Source organism: Ochotona curzoniae, unplaced genomic scaffold (assembly GCF_017591425.1).
Source record: "Ochotona curzoniae isolate NIBS_2020 unplaced genomic scaffold, NIBS_Ocur_1.0 scaffold_3890, whole genome shotgun sequence".
NCBI lineage: Eukaryota > Metazoa > Chordata > Mammalia > Lagomorpha > Ochotonidae > Ochotona > Ochotona curzoniae.
Genome location: NW_024467115.1, coordinates 19025149 through 19039290, shown reverse-complemented (window position 1 = coordinate 19039290; position 14142 = coordinate 19025149). Strand labels below are relative to the sequence as shown.

Below are 14142 nucleotides of genomic sequence, written 5' to 3'. Positions count from 1 at the left end.
AATTTGTTTTTTAACTTACAAGCCATGATATCATTCCCAGGTTTTATATGGAGAGGTTAGCCTAACATGGACTGTGATTTTCAAAGCTTCCTTTTAAAAATTAAGAAAACAGTAAGCTTTTTTTGGTCAAATAACAAGATATTCTGATTGGAAAGTGAAACACAAAATTCATTGACACAATACTTTGCAAGTTTCAACCTGTTTTATCTTTTTATTTGATTATCCCTGAACTCAAAAGTAGTTGGTCAGGGTTGGGGGAGACATGTGTGTGTGTGTGTGTGTGTGTTAATACTCATTTATCCGAGGATTAGGGAGACACAGAAGAGCACTCCCAACCTGCTGGTTTAATTCCTACATGCCTACAAAAGTTGAGGTGCGCTTAGGAAGAAGCTGGTGGCTAGCAGACAAATCCAGTCCTCCCACATGGGGCGAGGGAGATTCACTGCTTGAACCATCAGCTGCTGCTTCCCAGCCTCAGCATGCAGCTAGAAACAACAGTAGGACTGGGATGTGAACCCAGGTATTCTAAATGGGATGTGTCACTAAAATTCCTGAGTGACAAATCATGAATATAGCTACCGTGAATAGTCTGTTGCTTATTCACTTTACATCTACTGAACGGCTCCTTTTATTAAATAAATCTGGGCAAAAGACTCATAGATTATTTTTTGGAGAAAACTATGGCATTTGAATATCAAAAGCTGGTAAGTTTAGATCCCCACCCAAATTCTAAGGAGTCAAAAGCTCTGGGCCTGGCACCACAACCTAGTAGCTAAATCCTTGCCTTGCACCAACTGAGATCCCATATGGGTGCCAGTTTGTATTGTGGCTGCTCCACTTCCCATCCAGTTCTCTGTCAGTGACCTGGGAAAGGAGTGGTGGATGACCCATAGCCTTGGGACCCTACACCCATGCAGGAGACTCAGAAGAATCTCCTGGCTCCAGGCTCCTGGCTTCTGATTGGCCCAGCTCCTGCCATTGCAGCCACTTGTGGAGTCAACCGGCAGATGGAAGATCTTTCTCTCTGTATCTTCTTTTCTCTGTGTATCTGCCTTTCCAGTTAATAATAATAATCATAAGAAGTTAAAAATTCTGGTCAATACCTTCCATCTCTATTGAAGGGAGTTGGTGAAAATAAAACCAATCATCGTTCAAAATTGAAAGATGTAAACATACGAGCCGTCACAACTGACAAAATACAAGTTGGTCAGCTGTCCAGTGCCCCTGCCTAATGCCCGCCCTTTCCCATTTGCAGCTTCCTTACAGAATTAAGTTGCCAAATGCCAGACAATGACTAGGACTTGGCTCCCCATGGGCATATAACTTAGCTGCCTGAGTCTTAAGTGGTGTCTCAATTCACTTATTGTTAGGCTCCACCTGCCAGTGTTGTACTTTTTCACCATTGCTGGAGCCTCCAGGACCAGTCACAGATTGAATAGCCAAAACTTTTTTTTTCAATATATATGTTTAAAAGCCAGAGTAACTGTGTGTGTGTGTGTGTGTGTGAGAGAGAGAGAGAGAGAGAGAGAGAGAGAGAGAAAGAGAGAGAGAGCGAGCGCAAGTGTGAGTGCTTCCATCTACTATTTCATATCTCTAATGTCCAGAAGAGTTGTGGCTAGGCCTAGCTGAAACAAGGAATCAGAACTCCATCCTGGTCCCCCATGTGAGTGACAAGGGCCAAAGTACCCAGGCCATCTTCAGCTGCCTTCTCAGATGCATTAGTAGAGAGCTAGATAAGTGGAACATCTGGGACTCAAACTGGTTGCTCCAATATGGTATGCAGGCATTAGGAGTGCTGGTTTCACTTGATGTACTACAATGCCAGCCTTTAGTCCATCTTTTGAGCCATAGACTACACCTCTCAGCTGGACTCTCCTGCCTGATGCACAGGGCCTGGAACACTAAATACAGGACACTTGTGCAGAACCATGCCCTATCTAGCCTGTAAGTTGGAGCCAAGAAGGAAATCACTCCAATCAGAATTCAGCTCGGCAAGTCAGAGCAAAGTCAGGACAGGCCTGCAGATTCGCCTTAGGAAAGTGATCAATGACCAAACTTTTGAGCACCCACTGCTCTTTAACGGACACTGTGGCTGAACCAAAAAAAGCTGCTTCTATTGAAAACAAAGTAACTTCAAAATAACACCGCTCCATATGCTTGCCTATAGTATTTCTAACAGATAGGACATGGAAAGCTGGGACATCTAAACACAAAGAAGCTGGGCAGGGGTATAATTGGCATTGTTTTTCATTCTGGTACAACTAGGAAGAGAAAGGAAAACCTCTGACACAAATAGAAAATGGGAATGTGGCCAAGCTCAAAATCAATCATTTCACATTACTGGCAAAGTCCCCAGAGCAGGGCATGATGGAGGGTGTCTATCAGCATGTGAAAGCTTCTAGGAAGAACTCTGGGCACTGTGCCCAGAAAGAACTACGTCTCCACAGCAGAGGCCTATAGCTTTACATCAACAGAGATGGACATTTGCCCCCATCTAATGGGGCACAGGGAGCCCAACAAATTCCCACATGGACAAAAGAAAACCCGTGTGAGGTGCATTTACGTGACTTCCCTAGATCTGTCTCGCACTGCCTAAGAAGCCCTATGGGGGCTCCTTCCAAGTCTACTTAGAACACGTGTGCTTCAGGCGAAGGGGTTTTGAAGTGCCCAACCAAGTGCCACAGATGCTGGTAGGGACCACTGACCTGTCAGCATGGTGATGAGGGGAAGGCTGTTGTCTTCAGGACTGCCCCAGTAGCCGGCTTCTCCCAGCATGTTTCTCTCAAGCACCTGATGGTACAGTTCCTCGATCCAGGCCTGTGAGAAAACCATCAGCACCCCGCTGGTTTGCACCTGCTTCAGGAAGTCTTTCTACAGAGAGAGAGGAAGTGAATTAAGTGACCATGGGTGAACCCTGCAAATCACATAGACCTGAAGCCCACATCAGACCACATTCCCCATCCTGGCCACATGGATTTTTCACTGGGGTGAGACAGGACAAGGGGAAAGCTGGGATAGAACAGGCCCACATTTCCTGGAGCCCCATTTGTTTATGACAACCTCTGATGGACTCTATGGAAAGATCAGGGATCCTGCCATGTCTGTATTCACTTCTCAGGGAAGATCAGAGATCCTGTGGCTATTTCCAGCACAGCTTTCTGCTCTCACCATCTCAGTAGCAGCAGACACGAAACTCACTCCCCAAAGAAGCCTTTTCCACTGTAAGACGTGTGACTCACTGTCAGGAGGTTATTGCCTGCCTTTAGGGAAGTACCATTTATTGAGCAAGCAAATAAAAGAATTCTACCTCCCATTCTGCAGACCCCTCAATTGAGTCTCTGGAGTTGAGACTCAGGGCGCAACATGGAGTCAAGGGAACTGGCCACAGGTTAAGCAGCATTATATTCAATGCCACATCTTCAGGGAGGCAGGCATGCACGCGTTGTGGCATTCGTTGAGTGTTTGTCATAGCGCATGCTGATGACACGTTTGAATATATTCTTTACACATATGTGCTTAATTATGCCACTAAATGAAACTCCGGGACCATCAGCAGGCAGTGGTTTGTAAGCACTGATGGATCACTCACACAGAAGATGGTCCTGAGATGGCCATCTTTCCCCACCTGCCACAGACCCCCCAGAAACAAGCATTCCAGAGCAGCATGGAATAGGACACTCCACCATTCAGCTGCTCAGTTAGTACCAGGCCACCTCTTAGCCTGGGAGTACTCAACACCACACACACTGACCATCATGCCTGGAGCGAGGGCTGGCCGCTTCCTGTAGTAGTCTCCATGGGAGAGCTTGAGGTTGAGGAGCAAGGCGCAGTGGGCAGCAGTATACAGGCTATCCGCGTTCATCAGCATCTGGAAGCTAAGGCTGCTACTGCTGTCAAAGCCGGGGGAGTGCATCATGCCTAAGGGGGTGGGAATGAAGACATTTTTAATGCTGCACCTGCTAGGCTTGATCAGGCAGGTGTGTGGATGGCCCAAGAGGTGAGGCGTTGCCTCCTAGAGTTGTCCCAGGCCAAAGCCAGGAGTCAGGAACAGGGGTCCTTGTACTTAGGCCATCTTTTGCTGTTTTCCCAGTCCATTATCAAGTAGATCTGTTGGAAACTAGAGCAGCCAGAATTTGATTCAGTGCCAACATTTGCAGGCGGCAGCTTTACCCCCTACTCCACAATACTGGCCCCTGAACTGAGTATTTTAAACGAGGAAATCTTAGTTATGTGAGTTTCATCTCAAGGAAACAATTTTTTAAAAAGTTAAAATAAAGTAAGTAGTAGCTATTGCTTTTTTCCATTTAATAGAATTCTACTTTGAAGGGGCTCTTGGATTCTATGCACATTCACTGAGAAAACAACAAACAGAAACCAAGTACACGACTTTATCTGATGTTGCAACGCTATGGTGTGAGTTCAGCTGAGCAGTAACTTGCACCCCCTGCTGGAGGGCCTGGGTTCCATCCCTAGCTCAGCTCCCAGCTCCTGTTTCCTGGGAATGCAGCAGACATTGGTACTTTCTTTCTCCCCGACTCCTGGCACTCTTAAGGCACCAGTGGGCTTTGTTCCAGTTTCCTAAAGGACATGGTGTAGAGGGGGAGTGGGGTGGGGAGAAGAGATCAGTGTTTTTCCATGGTAAAGTAGAAAGCAAAGTTGGGTTGAATCCTGTTGGATCACAGATACAAGATAAACCAGAGTCTACAAATGAAGGGGGAAAAAAATCTGTGAGTGGCTAGGACCTTAGACGTAAGTAATGACTATTTACTCTGGAATACATTCGGGAAACATAGCACAGGCTCAGATTCTGTAAGTAAAAAGGCAGCTAGTGTGAGTGCTGACACAGAGACCTATTAGCAGAACGGCAGCACAGCCCCCAAAGGCACTGCCAGTGGATGTGCTTCATTCTGAAATAATTGGCCAGACTTGTTAGCAACAATCTGTCGACCCTGCTTTAACCCTGTATGCAGATTCATTTCTTAAATTACGGAAAGCTGGCAAGTTTCAGAATAAAATAAAATGAAGCATAGTCTATCAATTTAAATGAAACAAATATTTTCTTAATACCAGATATTCATACAGTTCATTGTAATAATGGATACAATGTACTTTCTACTACAAATCTCACATATGATTTCTTTGGATCCTGCCCCAATTTTGTTTACCAGTAAGGAAGGCACCTCTTAGATCTTTATGGGATGGTACAAGGCCAGCAATGACAGCCAATGATAAAGCAGAACAATTATAATGCCACATCATAATAAAAGTTTGCCTTCTGGGTCACTATTAAGTAAAATAGGAATGCCTTGAACACTAACACCACGACACGCAGTTTCCCTGCTAAGTGAGATGGCTACTGAGGGACTAACATGAATAGAGGTTGGCTCACATCCCAGGTAGGATGTAGTAGCATGGTTTGAGATTTCATTCCTAGTCTCAGAATGGTGCATGACTTAAAAACAAGGAGTTATTTTTTGAGTTCTCCATTTAATAGTTTCTGTACACAGCTGACTGTGGGTAAATGAAATTGTGGATAACAGAACCATGCTAAAGGGGAAAGCATACATTTGTCTCAAGGACGCGTTAATCAATTTGGAATGACCCACCACAGGAATTATAATCTTTAACATATTCTACGGTTTTTTTTTTAAGATTTATTTATCTGAAAGAGGGAAGAGAGAAAAAAGGGAAGGGGAAAGGGGAGAAAGAAGGTAAAGAAGAAAAGAGGGGGAAGGGGAGGGAAGAGGATAGGGTGTCTGCAATGCCTGAGGCTTGGCTAGGCTCAGTCCAAAAGCCTAGAGCTTCTTGTGGGTCCCACAAGGAGGGCAAAATGCCAAGTACTGGGCATCCTCTGCTGCCTTCTGAGAAACAGTAGCAGGGAGCTGGATGCGAAGAAGTGCAACTGGGAATTGAACCAGTGCTCTGATAAGAGATGTTAGTGTTTGCAGGCAGCAGTTCAGTGTGCCGCAACACTGGTTCCATATTTCAGTTATTTATGTTTCCCAGTTTACAGGGAATAAAGTAGTGGCTATCCCTCTAACAAGATTCACTTACTTGTATAAGAATACAACCATGCATGAGAATACACTAAAAACATTCCATGGCGACCTCATGTGGTTCAACAACCTGCTTGTAGACATGAAGTTCTGATTTTCGACATCAAAATATGTTCCTCTTTTAGTTCTGTTTTCCTACATTTTGAAGCACCTTCGTATCTTACACATTTTGAGGCTGGCATCTATAGTCCTGTCTCCTTTTTTTTCCTTAATGAACAGGACTGCACCATCAAATGGGTGGGTGTAAGGTGCTTTATTTCATTAATACTCTATTGGTGAACAATAGAAAGGAAAGAAAGCTGGAAAAATGAAACGACCTTTTAGCACCTCGGCACTTGTGTTTGTGCGCTACGATTCTAAAAGCAGAACAAAAGCTTTACATTAAGTTTGTTGGGATGGCAGAAATAATGCTTGTGGTCTTTAGACGTATTTTTATCAGTAATAACTACACATTTATTTGCTGCAGTGTGACATTTAAGCACATGTTTACAATGTACCGAGCAAAACAGGGTAATGAACATTTCCTCTCGTATAACTTTATGGGGCCTCCTTTCTTCTGCTTGTTCACTTATTTACTAGGTAATTCTGAGCTACAGTGGTTCTTCTATGCTCTCCTCTGCCATTCTGCAGCCACTTTGAATGTTTTTAAGCTTCTACATATACAGAGAACGTGTAATGTCTTTCCGAGCTTATCATATCACTCAATGTCTTTTGTTTTCATCCATTTTGTTGCAAATGATAGGATTTCCCTCTTTTTTGCGGCTGAATAATCTGTATTATATTTATATAACATGTATAAATTTATGTCTCACATGTGTGTATATATACTATATTTTTAATTCATTCATTTGATGATGGACACCTCAGTTGATTCCATATCTTGGCCACTGGGAACAGGTATCTCTTAGATAAAACCATTTCATGTTTCTTTGATATATTTATTGATTCATGAGATTTCTGACTCATATGGTGATTTTATTTCTACTTTTTGAAGAAATCCCTTTACTGTCTTCCATAGTGGCTATACTGATTCACATGCCTTACAATGACGGAGAAGAGTTCCCCTCTATTCACATCTTTGCCAACATGCGTTACTTTCTGTCTTTTTGCTAATAGTCATTCAAAGGGGGTAGGAAGCTGTATTTAGTTGTGGTTTGATCAGTATTTTCCTGAGGGCTTATGATATTACATAGTTTTTCAAATATTAGTTGGCCACTTGATTTTTTTCTTCTGTGAACTGTCCAGGTCCTTTGCACCAATTTTTAAACTGGATTGGTTATTTTGTTGCAAACTCTCGAGCTTCTGATATATACTGGATATTAATTCTATGTCACATAGTTTGTAAGCCTTTTCTCCTGTCCCACTGTATGTATCTCCTCTGCATTGTTTCCTTTGCTGATTCCTTTGCAGAATCGCCTGCATCTGATACAATCCCATTTGTCTACTTTTGCTTTTGTTGACTGTATATCGGGGTTCTTATCAAAAAACCACCACCTGCTTCAGCATCTTCAGCTGTTTACATTCTTTTTCTAGAAATTTAATTGTCTCAGGTCTTACATTTGGGTCATTAATGCACTGAGTTGACTTTGGTATATGGTTAAGAGGTAGGGCTCCAATTTCGTTCTTTTACATTTGTGTAATCAGTTTTGTCAGAATCATTTATTTCCTGAAAAGATAATATTTTACCCAATGTATGTTCTTAGCATCTTTGTAAAAATCTGCTGTCCACAGGCAAGCAAAATAATTCTTCTAATTACAAAGAATAACTGTATTTTTTGTGACCTTGATTATTTCTTTAATTTGTCGTTTATAAGTTCTATTATAGAGCTGTTTTGCTTCTTTGGTTAAATTTGTTCCCAAATATTTAAAATTGTGTTGCAACAATTTTTCACGAAGGACATTTTTCATTGGTTTTCCTTCATCAGGAACATTACTGGTGTATTAAAAAACTACTGTTTTCTGTTTGTTGATTCTGTACTTTGTGGCTTTGCTGAATAGCTTTATCAGTTCTAACAGTTTTCTTGGTGGAGTGTTTAGATTTTTCCATGTACAAAATCATGTCACCTGCATGCATGGATATTTTGACTTTCTCCTAATTCTGAGACTTGGTATTTCATTCTCTTCCCTACTTGGCCCTTGCTAATACTTCCAACATCGTATTGAATAAGAAGGAGTAAAAGTGCAAATCTCTGTCTTGTTCCCATGGCTGAAGGGAAATGCTTTCAGCTTTTCCTTATTCAGTAAGATACTGGCTGCGGGCATATCATACACAGCATTTATAATTTTGTGGTATGTTCCTGCTATATCTAACTCACCAAACTTTTATCATCAAAGATTGGTGAATCTTACCAAGTGCTTTTTATATATCTATGGATAGATAAAACACACTCCGGACATTGTGGACCATGCAGCAACAACTACAAAGCAGTTTACAAACCTGAGCAGAAGGTAGAAGCAAAGTTCTGGAGGGCGGAGTCCACCTCTTCCACGCTGGCCAGGGCCAGCAGGCGCGGCAGGATGCCCTCCAGGGACTGCACAAAGAGCCGGGCGCTGTGCTGGTCCGCCTCCTGGTTCTTGAGCAGCTTCAGAGAGAGCGCAGCGGTGCGCAGGGAGCGGGGGCCCAGGCAGTCCCGCGGAGTCTGCTCCTCATCCGCCAGCGAACAGTTGTCGGAGCCAATGTCGGACACATCGGACCTGCCCGAGTCCTTTTCGGCTGCCATGGAGTACTGATCACAGGAGTCAAACTCCGTCCTGGAGAGATCCTGGTCGTCCACGCTGAAGTTGCTCTCACTGTACCTGGATCCGTAGGACCTGGTCCTCGAATCCACAGACAAGAAGTTGGTGATGTCAGGGTAGGCCACCGTGTGGCTCCTTTGAACCACGTCAGGCTGGTCCCCCGCCTCCAGCTCTGATCCTTTGCTCAATATTTCCTTGCCCTCCTGCATGGCTGGTGACTTGAGGATGTTTTTGTGGTGCTCCAGGTGGTCCTCGGGCGTGGTCTGCCCCAGTTCCCCCTCCAAGGTGGTCTGGCCCGTGTCTGTGGTGACGCTAATGCTGATGTCAGGGCTTCTCTCATTCCCAGCCTCCCAGGGCGTGTGTTCTGAGGACAGCACCTTCCGCTGCCAGCGGAAGTCGGCCTCGTTGATCTCCATGGAGTCTCGACTGGACTCGCCTCCATCCTTCAGCTCCTCCAGACGCAGCAGCAGCAGTTGCACCTGCGTATCGCTCAAACCCTTGCCCTGGCTGAGCTCGTCCAGGGCGCCCAGCAAGGTGCAGACGCAGGACACCGCAGCGTAGCAAGCTTCAATGCCACCCTTGATGCACGCTTCGGTCATGCCATCCATGATGCTAAACAGCGTTTGAAACAGAAAAGTGGCATCCATACATAAGACAGAAAAAAAAAAAACACTGTGAAATGATGAAGAATGATTAGCCTAGGAGAATTGAATGGTGTTCACGAGAGAATCTAATTTGCATAAAACTGAATAATCAAAGCAGTGAATAATCAAACAGCATGCTGGGACTGGCACAGGAAAACCTCTGTAAGATGGACGGCCCTGGACCACACTCATTCTTGGCTAAGCTAGTTTATCCGGGGGCAAACAAAAACTCCTAATGGGAATGTATGATACTCCCATGGACAGGCACTGAACAAAATCACTCGTATCATACTGAGCTCTGCAAATACAAAAATAGTTCCAACACTACAATAGCATGGACTGTCTTTCTCAATTAAATAAGCACATTCCTGAACAGATGTGTGGCAATGCAATTATTACAAGTCATAGAACATTCACTTTTCTAGGGGCGCTGCACGTGAGAGCCTCCCCAATAATCCTCGTGAATATTTTTTGGCATTTCATTTTCATGCAGTTTTCTTTGTCATTATGAAGACACAGAAACTTAGATGACCATAGGGACCTGAAATAAAGCTCATGTGGCTTGTGGTGAACTGTTAACTGTGCACACTTTGTTTATTGCAGATTCATGCAAGTTTCAGGAATTTTGAAACGAGAGGAAAGCATCTGGCACAGCTGTGTTCCCTTGGAACCTCAACCTAAAGGGGAATGCATCATACAGTTTGAGAAGGTCCAGGAGAGACTTCCTCTTGGAAATCGATCTTTTTCTGGGTTCTGGTTCAGTAGAGCTGGGTCCTGCCAAGTCACAGAGACGCTGCGGGCTCCCAAGTATCTTTAGAAAAGGAAATATATCACACACAAAAAAGTGCACAGATTAAAAATCAAGAGACCAAATAAACACAATTACAGACTGAGTACCCCCTACGCAACATGTTTGGGATCAGAAGGGTTTCAGATTTGGAGTTTTTTCAGATTTTAGAACTGAGATCTAAAATGAGATATCATGGGGATGTGACCCAACTATGAACATAAACTTCATTCATGTTTCCTAAATACCTTATGTGATTTTATATAATATTTTAAACTTCATTTTAGACTCAAAACAAAGCTTGCATAGATCAGAGCACCAGACTTGGGGTAGAATGTCAGTGTTCAGATTTTGGAGCATTGTGGATTTTTTAGGGACCTTCAGCCTATATTTAGAATCACAAATTTTAATATGACTGACTTCAGTATTCCTCTTGATATGAAACATACATTGGACTCCAGACTCCACAGTTTGGAGTTGATTTAGACAAAGAAAATTCTCTGAGGTGTCACTTCTAAAAGTTGATAGCACAAGGACTAGAAACCACTTGCATCTGTTTTTTTTAAGATTGACTCATAACAAAAATTTCCCTGGAGAGCTTCACAAGTGGGGTTGGGACATACTCCCTGTTTCTATTCTGTGGAAAAGTTCACAGGACATTGGAATATCTGTCCTCTGATCTCTGGCACACCTCCCTGAAGCTGTATAAAATAAGCATTTTTTTTGTTTAAGGGAAATATGTAAGATACTGATTCAATCTCTAAAAATGATTGAGACTATTCAGGTCTTCCATTTCTCCTGGATACAGTTTGTCAGAAGTTGCATTATCTCGGTGGTGGGCGTTAGGATGGTGGTGTGGCTAAGATGTTTATGGGTCTGCTCACAGCCCCAGGGAGAGTGCCTCGGTCCATGTCTCAGTTCTGCTCCTGATTCCAGCTTTCCACTAAGACATACTCTGGGAGGAAGCTGAGAGAGCATATTGTTGGTTCCTGCCACGGATGTGGGAGACCTGGCTCTTTGGTATTTGAGAAGTCAATCACTGGATGCGATCTCTTCCTGCCCTTTCTCTCAAATCACAAATACAAGAATTATTTCTCAAGAATTAATCGACTTTGCCTTAATTTTTTTCAATGTAATAGTCGAAAAGCTCTTCTGATACTCTCTTCCATTCCTTTAATGTTCATAGCAGTTGCAGTTGAGAGAACTTTTTCCTGTTTTATTTCTGCGATTCTTTTAAAGATGTCTTTATGCTTATTGGAAAGGCAGATTTACAGAAAGAGGAGATACAGAGAGAAAGATCTTCCACCCACTAATTCACTCCTAAAGTCACAACTGCCAGAGCTAAGCTGATCTGAAACCAGGAGCCAGGAGCATCTTCCCTGTCTCCCATGTGGGTGTAGGGTCCCAAGGCTTTGGATCATCCTCTACTGCTTTCCCAGGTCACAAGCAGGGAGCGGGATGGAAAGTAGAGCAGCCTGGATATCAACCAGCACCCATACGGAATCCTGGAGCGTTCAAGGTGAGGACTTAGCCACTAAGACCATCATGCCAGGTCCTATTTCTGTGGATTTCAACCTGTACTGGAATTATTTTAGTTGCTCTTCATAGAATTTCTTTTTCAATTTTCTGAGTATCTTCAGAATCCCAACACGTTGTTTAACAGCTGGTGGTCCCTTACATTGTGCTTATGTTTTATTATGTATATTCTGCTTTTATCCTTATTTCTTCTTTCTAATTATTTGAATTTATACTGCTCATTTTTTTCCACAACTGCCTAAGCTGGTTAATTGGGAAGTTAATTTTAGGCTTGCTACTTCTCAGTATAAGCAGTTAAAGCTATAAATATCCTTCCAGGCACTGCTTCAGCTACTTTCTCCCACATTTCCATATATAGGATTTTCATAATTGTTCTGCTTTAACCGATTTATATGTCCATATGACAGAAGTCTTTACAGAACATTTTAATTTGAGGCTAAATTAATTCCAGGAGAAACTGGCTAATGAAGTGTATGTGGAGCACACATTCTGTTTCTCTGACCATTCATCTTCAAAGGCATAAGTAAAAATTGTTAAGGGGCTCTGTTTCCATATTTCCCTTTTGCTATGGTAACAGGAAGCTTTTGCTGTCTTGAAAGTACAGAAATGGAGCTTCCAATTTTTTCCGTATTTCATTTTTGACATTAAAAAATGATAGTGTGAGGGTTAACACTGATCAAGCACATTCACTGCTCTCTCTCTCTCTCTCGCTCTCTCTCTCTCTCTCTCTCTCTCTCTCTCTGCAGGCTCACCTTTTGCTGCAATGGGAGTGCATTCCTAAGTCACTAAAGCAGGGAAACTCACCTTCTCTTGGAATCTCTCCACAAATTCACCAGCAACAAATCAGAGAATATCTATTAATTCCCATGTTGCCCTTGCATTTAATTGAGAAATGCTTCAATCACTGGCAGTGGGGGTAGGGTCGGGAATGGAGCAATTAATGAATCCTAAAAGAAAGGCAAGATCTTTTAAACCTCTCCTTCAAGTGGCCTTGTGGGTGTGGGCTGAGCAGGTGATGTCCCACATCTGACCAAGACCAGGTGATTCCTTCTAAAATTGAACTGAGATGGAGTGAGAGGAAGAGAGGAAGAGGAAGGTGGCAGGCCAGTGGGCAGGAAGACACAGAGAGATAAACAGGCAAAATCTTTCACAGCTGTTCATCAAAGAAAAATGTACCTTGGAAGCAAAATGATCTGAATGTGACACAGCAACATACTAGAAAGAAAACTGCAGGATAACAGGCCAAGCATTCAAACTCCAAAAGGCTAAGCAAATATCCTGGGTGCATAGTGATTTCCTCTGCGTGTATGAGCCCTGTGCACTTTGGTACCTAGGTTACCAACGTTCTCAAATCATTGACTTTTTCATCTAAAGTGAGGGGGCTGCTTTTCAATATGACTTAGCCCAATACATCTACAGGGCTTCAAGGGCTTCAAGGGGGTAGTGCTGGCCACATGTACTACCCAGGGGCTGGAGTCTAATTCCAGCTTGACCTCTGCAGAGGGGCCTGGGTATGGGAGACTCTATGACAGAAGAGAAAGCATCTCTAATCTCATTTATAGTCAAGAAGTAAGAGTCACAAAGACATTTGCCCATCCCATGTGCCAAATATTTGCTTAGGATGCTGGTACAAAGTGGTTCCACCAGGGCAGCAACAAGCCCAGGACTGTCTGTCCTCAGGGCAAAAGGAAGCTTGCTTGAAAAATATGCTCTTCACACACATGTCCAGGTTCTTCTGCCATTCAGCCAAAATGAATTCAACACATGCAGAGTTAAATACTAGGGGAGAGCATGCCATGTACACAAATACATGTGAGGAGATAAAACGCTTACTCTATATTGTACTGTGGAACCTTGGGTCAACAGGACACACAGCCAGTTGCTAAATGATGGACACGGATTTAAGTAAGAGCAACATGAGTAGTTTGAGGAAGCACAATTAAAGCACAGGAGGATTTTTCACAGCATACAAGCAGTTGTACTGAGCATACTTGAGTTCACCTCTTAGAGCTACTGTGTACATAGGACCACTGAATTCTTCCCTGAGCCTCAAATTCCCATCTGAACAATGGATATAATATCCTTCCCAAGAGACTTTGTAAATGAGCTAATGTGAAATCCCAGTAGTGCTTACCCTGGTGTAACCACCCTTCCACTCTGTGGAATGGAAGTGGCCCATGGGAGTAAAAGAGCAGGGAGTGTGAAGAAAAGCAGGATGGTGGAAATTGAGAAAGATGGGGGTTGAATGGATGAAATGGAGGTGCATCCTGGGAAATGAGAATGATGGTAGATGAGTCTGAAGACTGAGCTGAGCAATTCAGAATTGATGGGAGGAGCAACAAGGAGCTGTGAGAGTGCCCTGTGCAACGATACGCCTGTTAGT

The 14142-nt window shown here is 43.2% G+C and overlaps 1 protein-coding gene across 1 annotated transcript in view; it reads right to left on the bottom strand.

The window, feature by feature from the left end:
* Positions 1–14142, bottom strand: part of ARFGEF3 (ARFGEF family member 3) — a 159757-nt gene that overhangs the window by 38201 nt on the left and 107414 nt on the right. Inside the window, exons 11-14 of the mRNA XM_040965252.1 lie at positions 10135–10247; positions 8494–9404; positions 3752–3918; positions 2706–2871 (exon numbers count right to left, since the gene is read on the bottom strand). Coding sequence (XP_040821186.1) covers positions 2706–2871; positions 3752–3918; positions 8494–9404; positions 10135–10247 — 1357 coding nt within the window. The remainder of the gene's footprint in view (positions 1–2705; positions 2872–3751; positions 3919–8493; positions 9405–10134; positions 10248–14142) is intronic.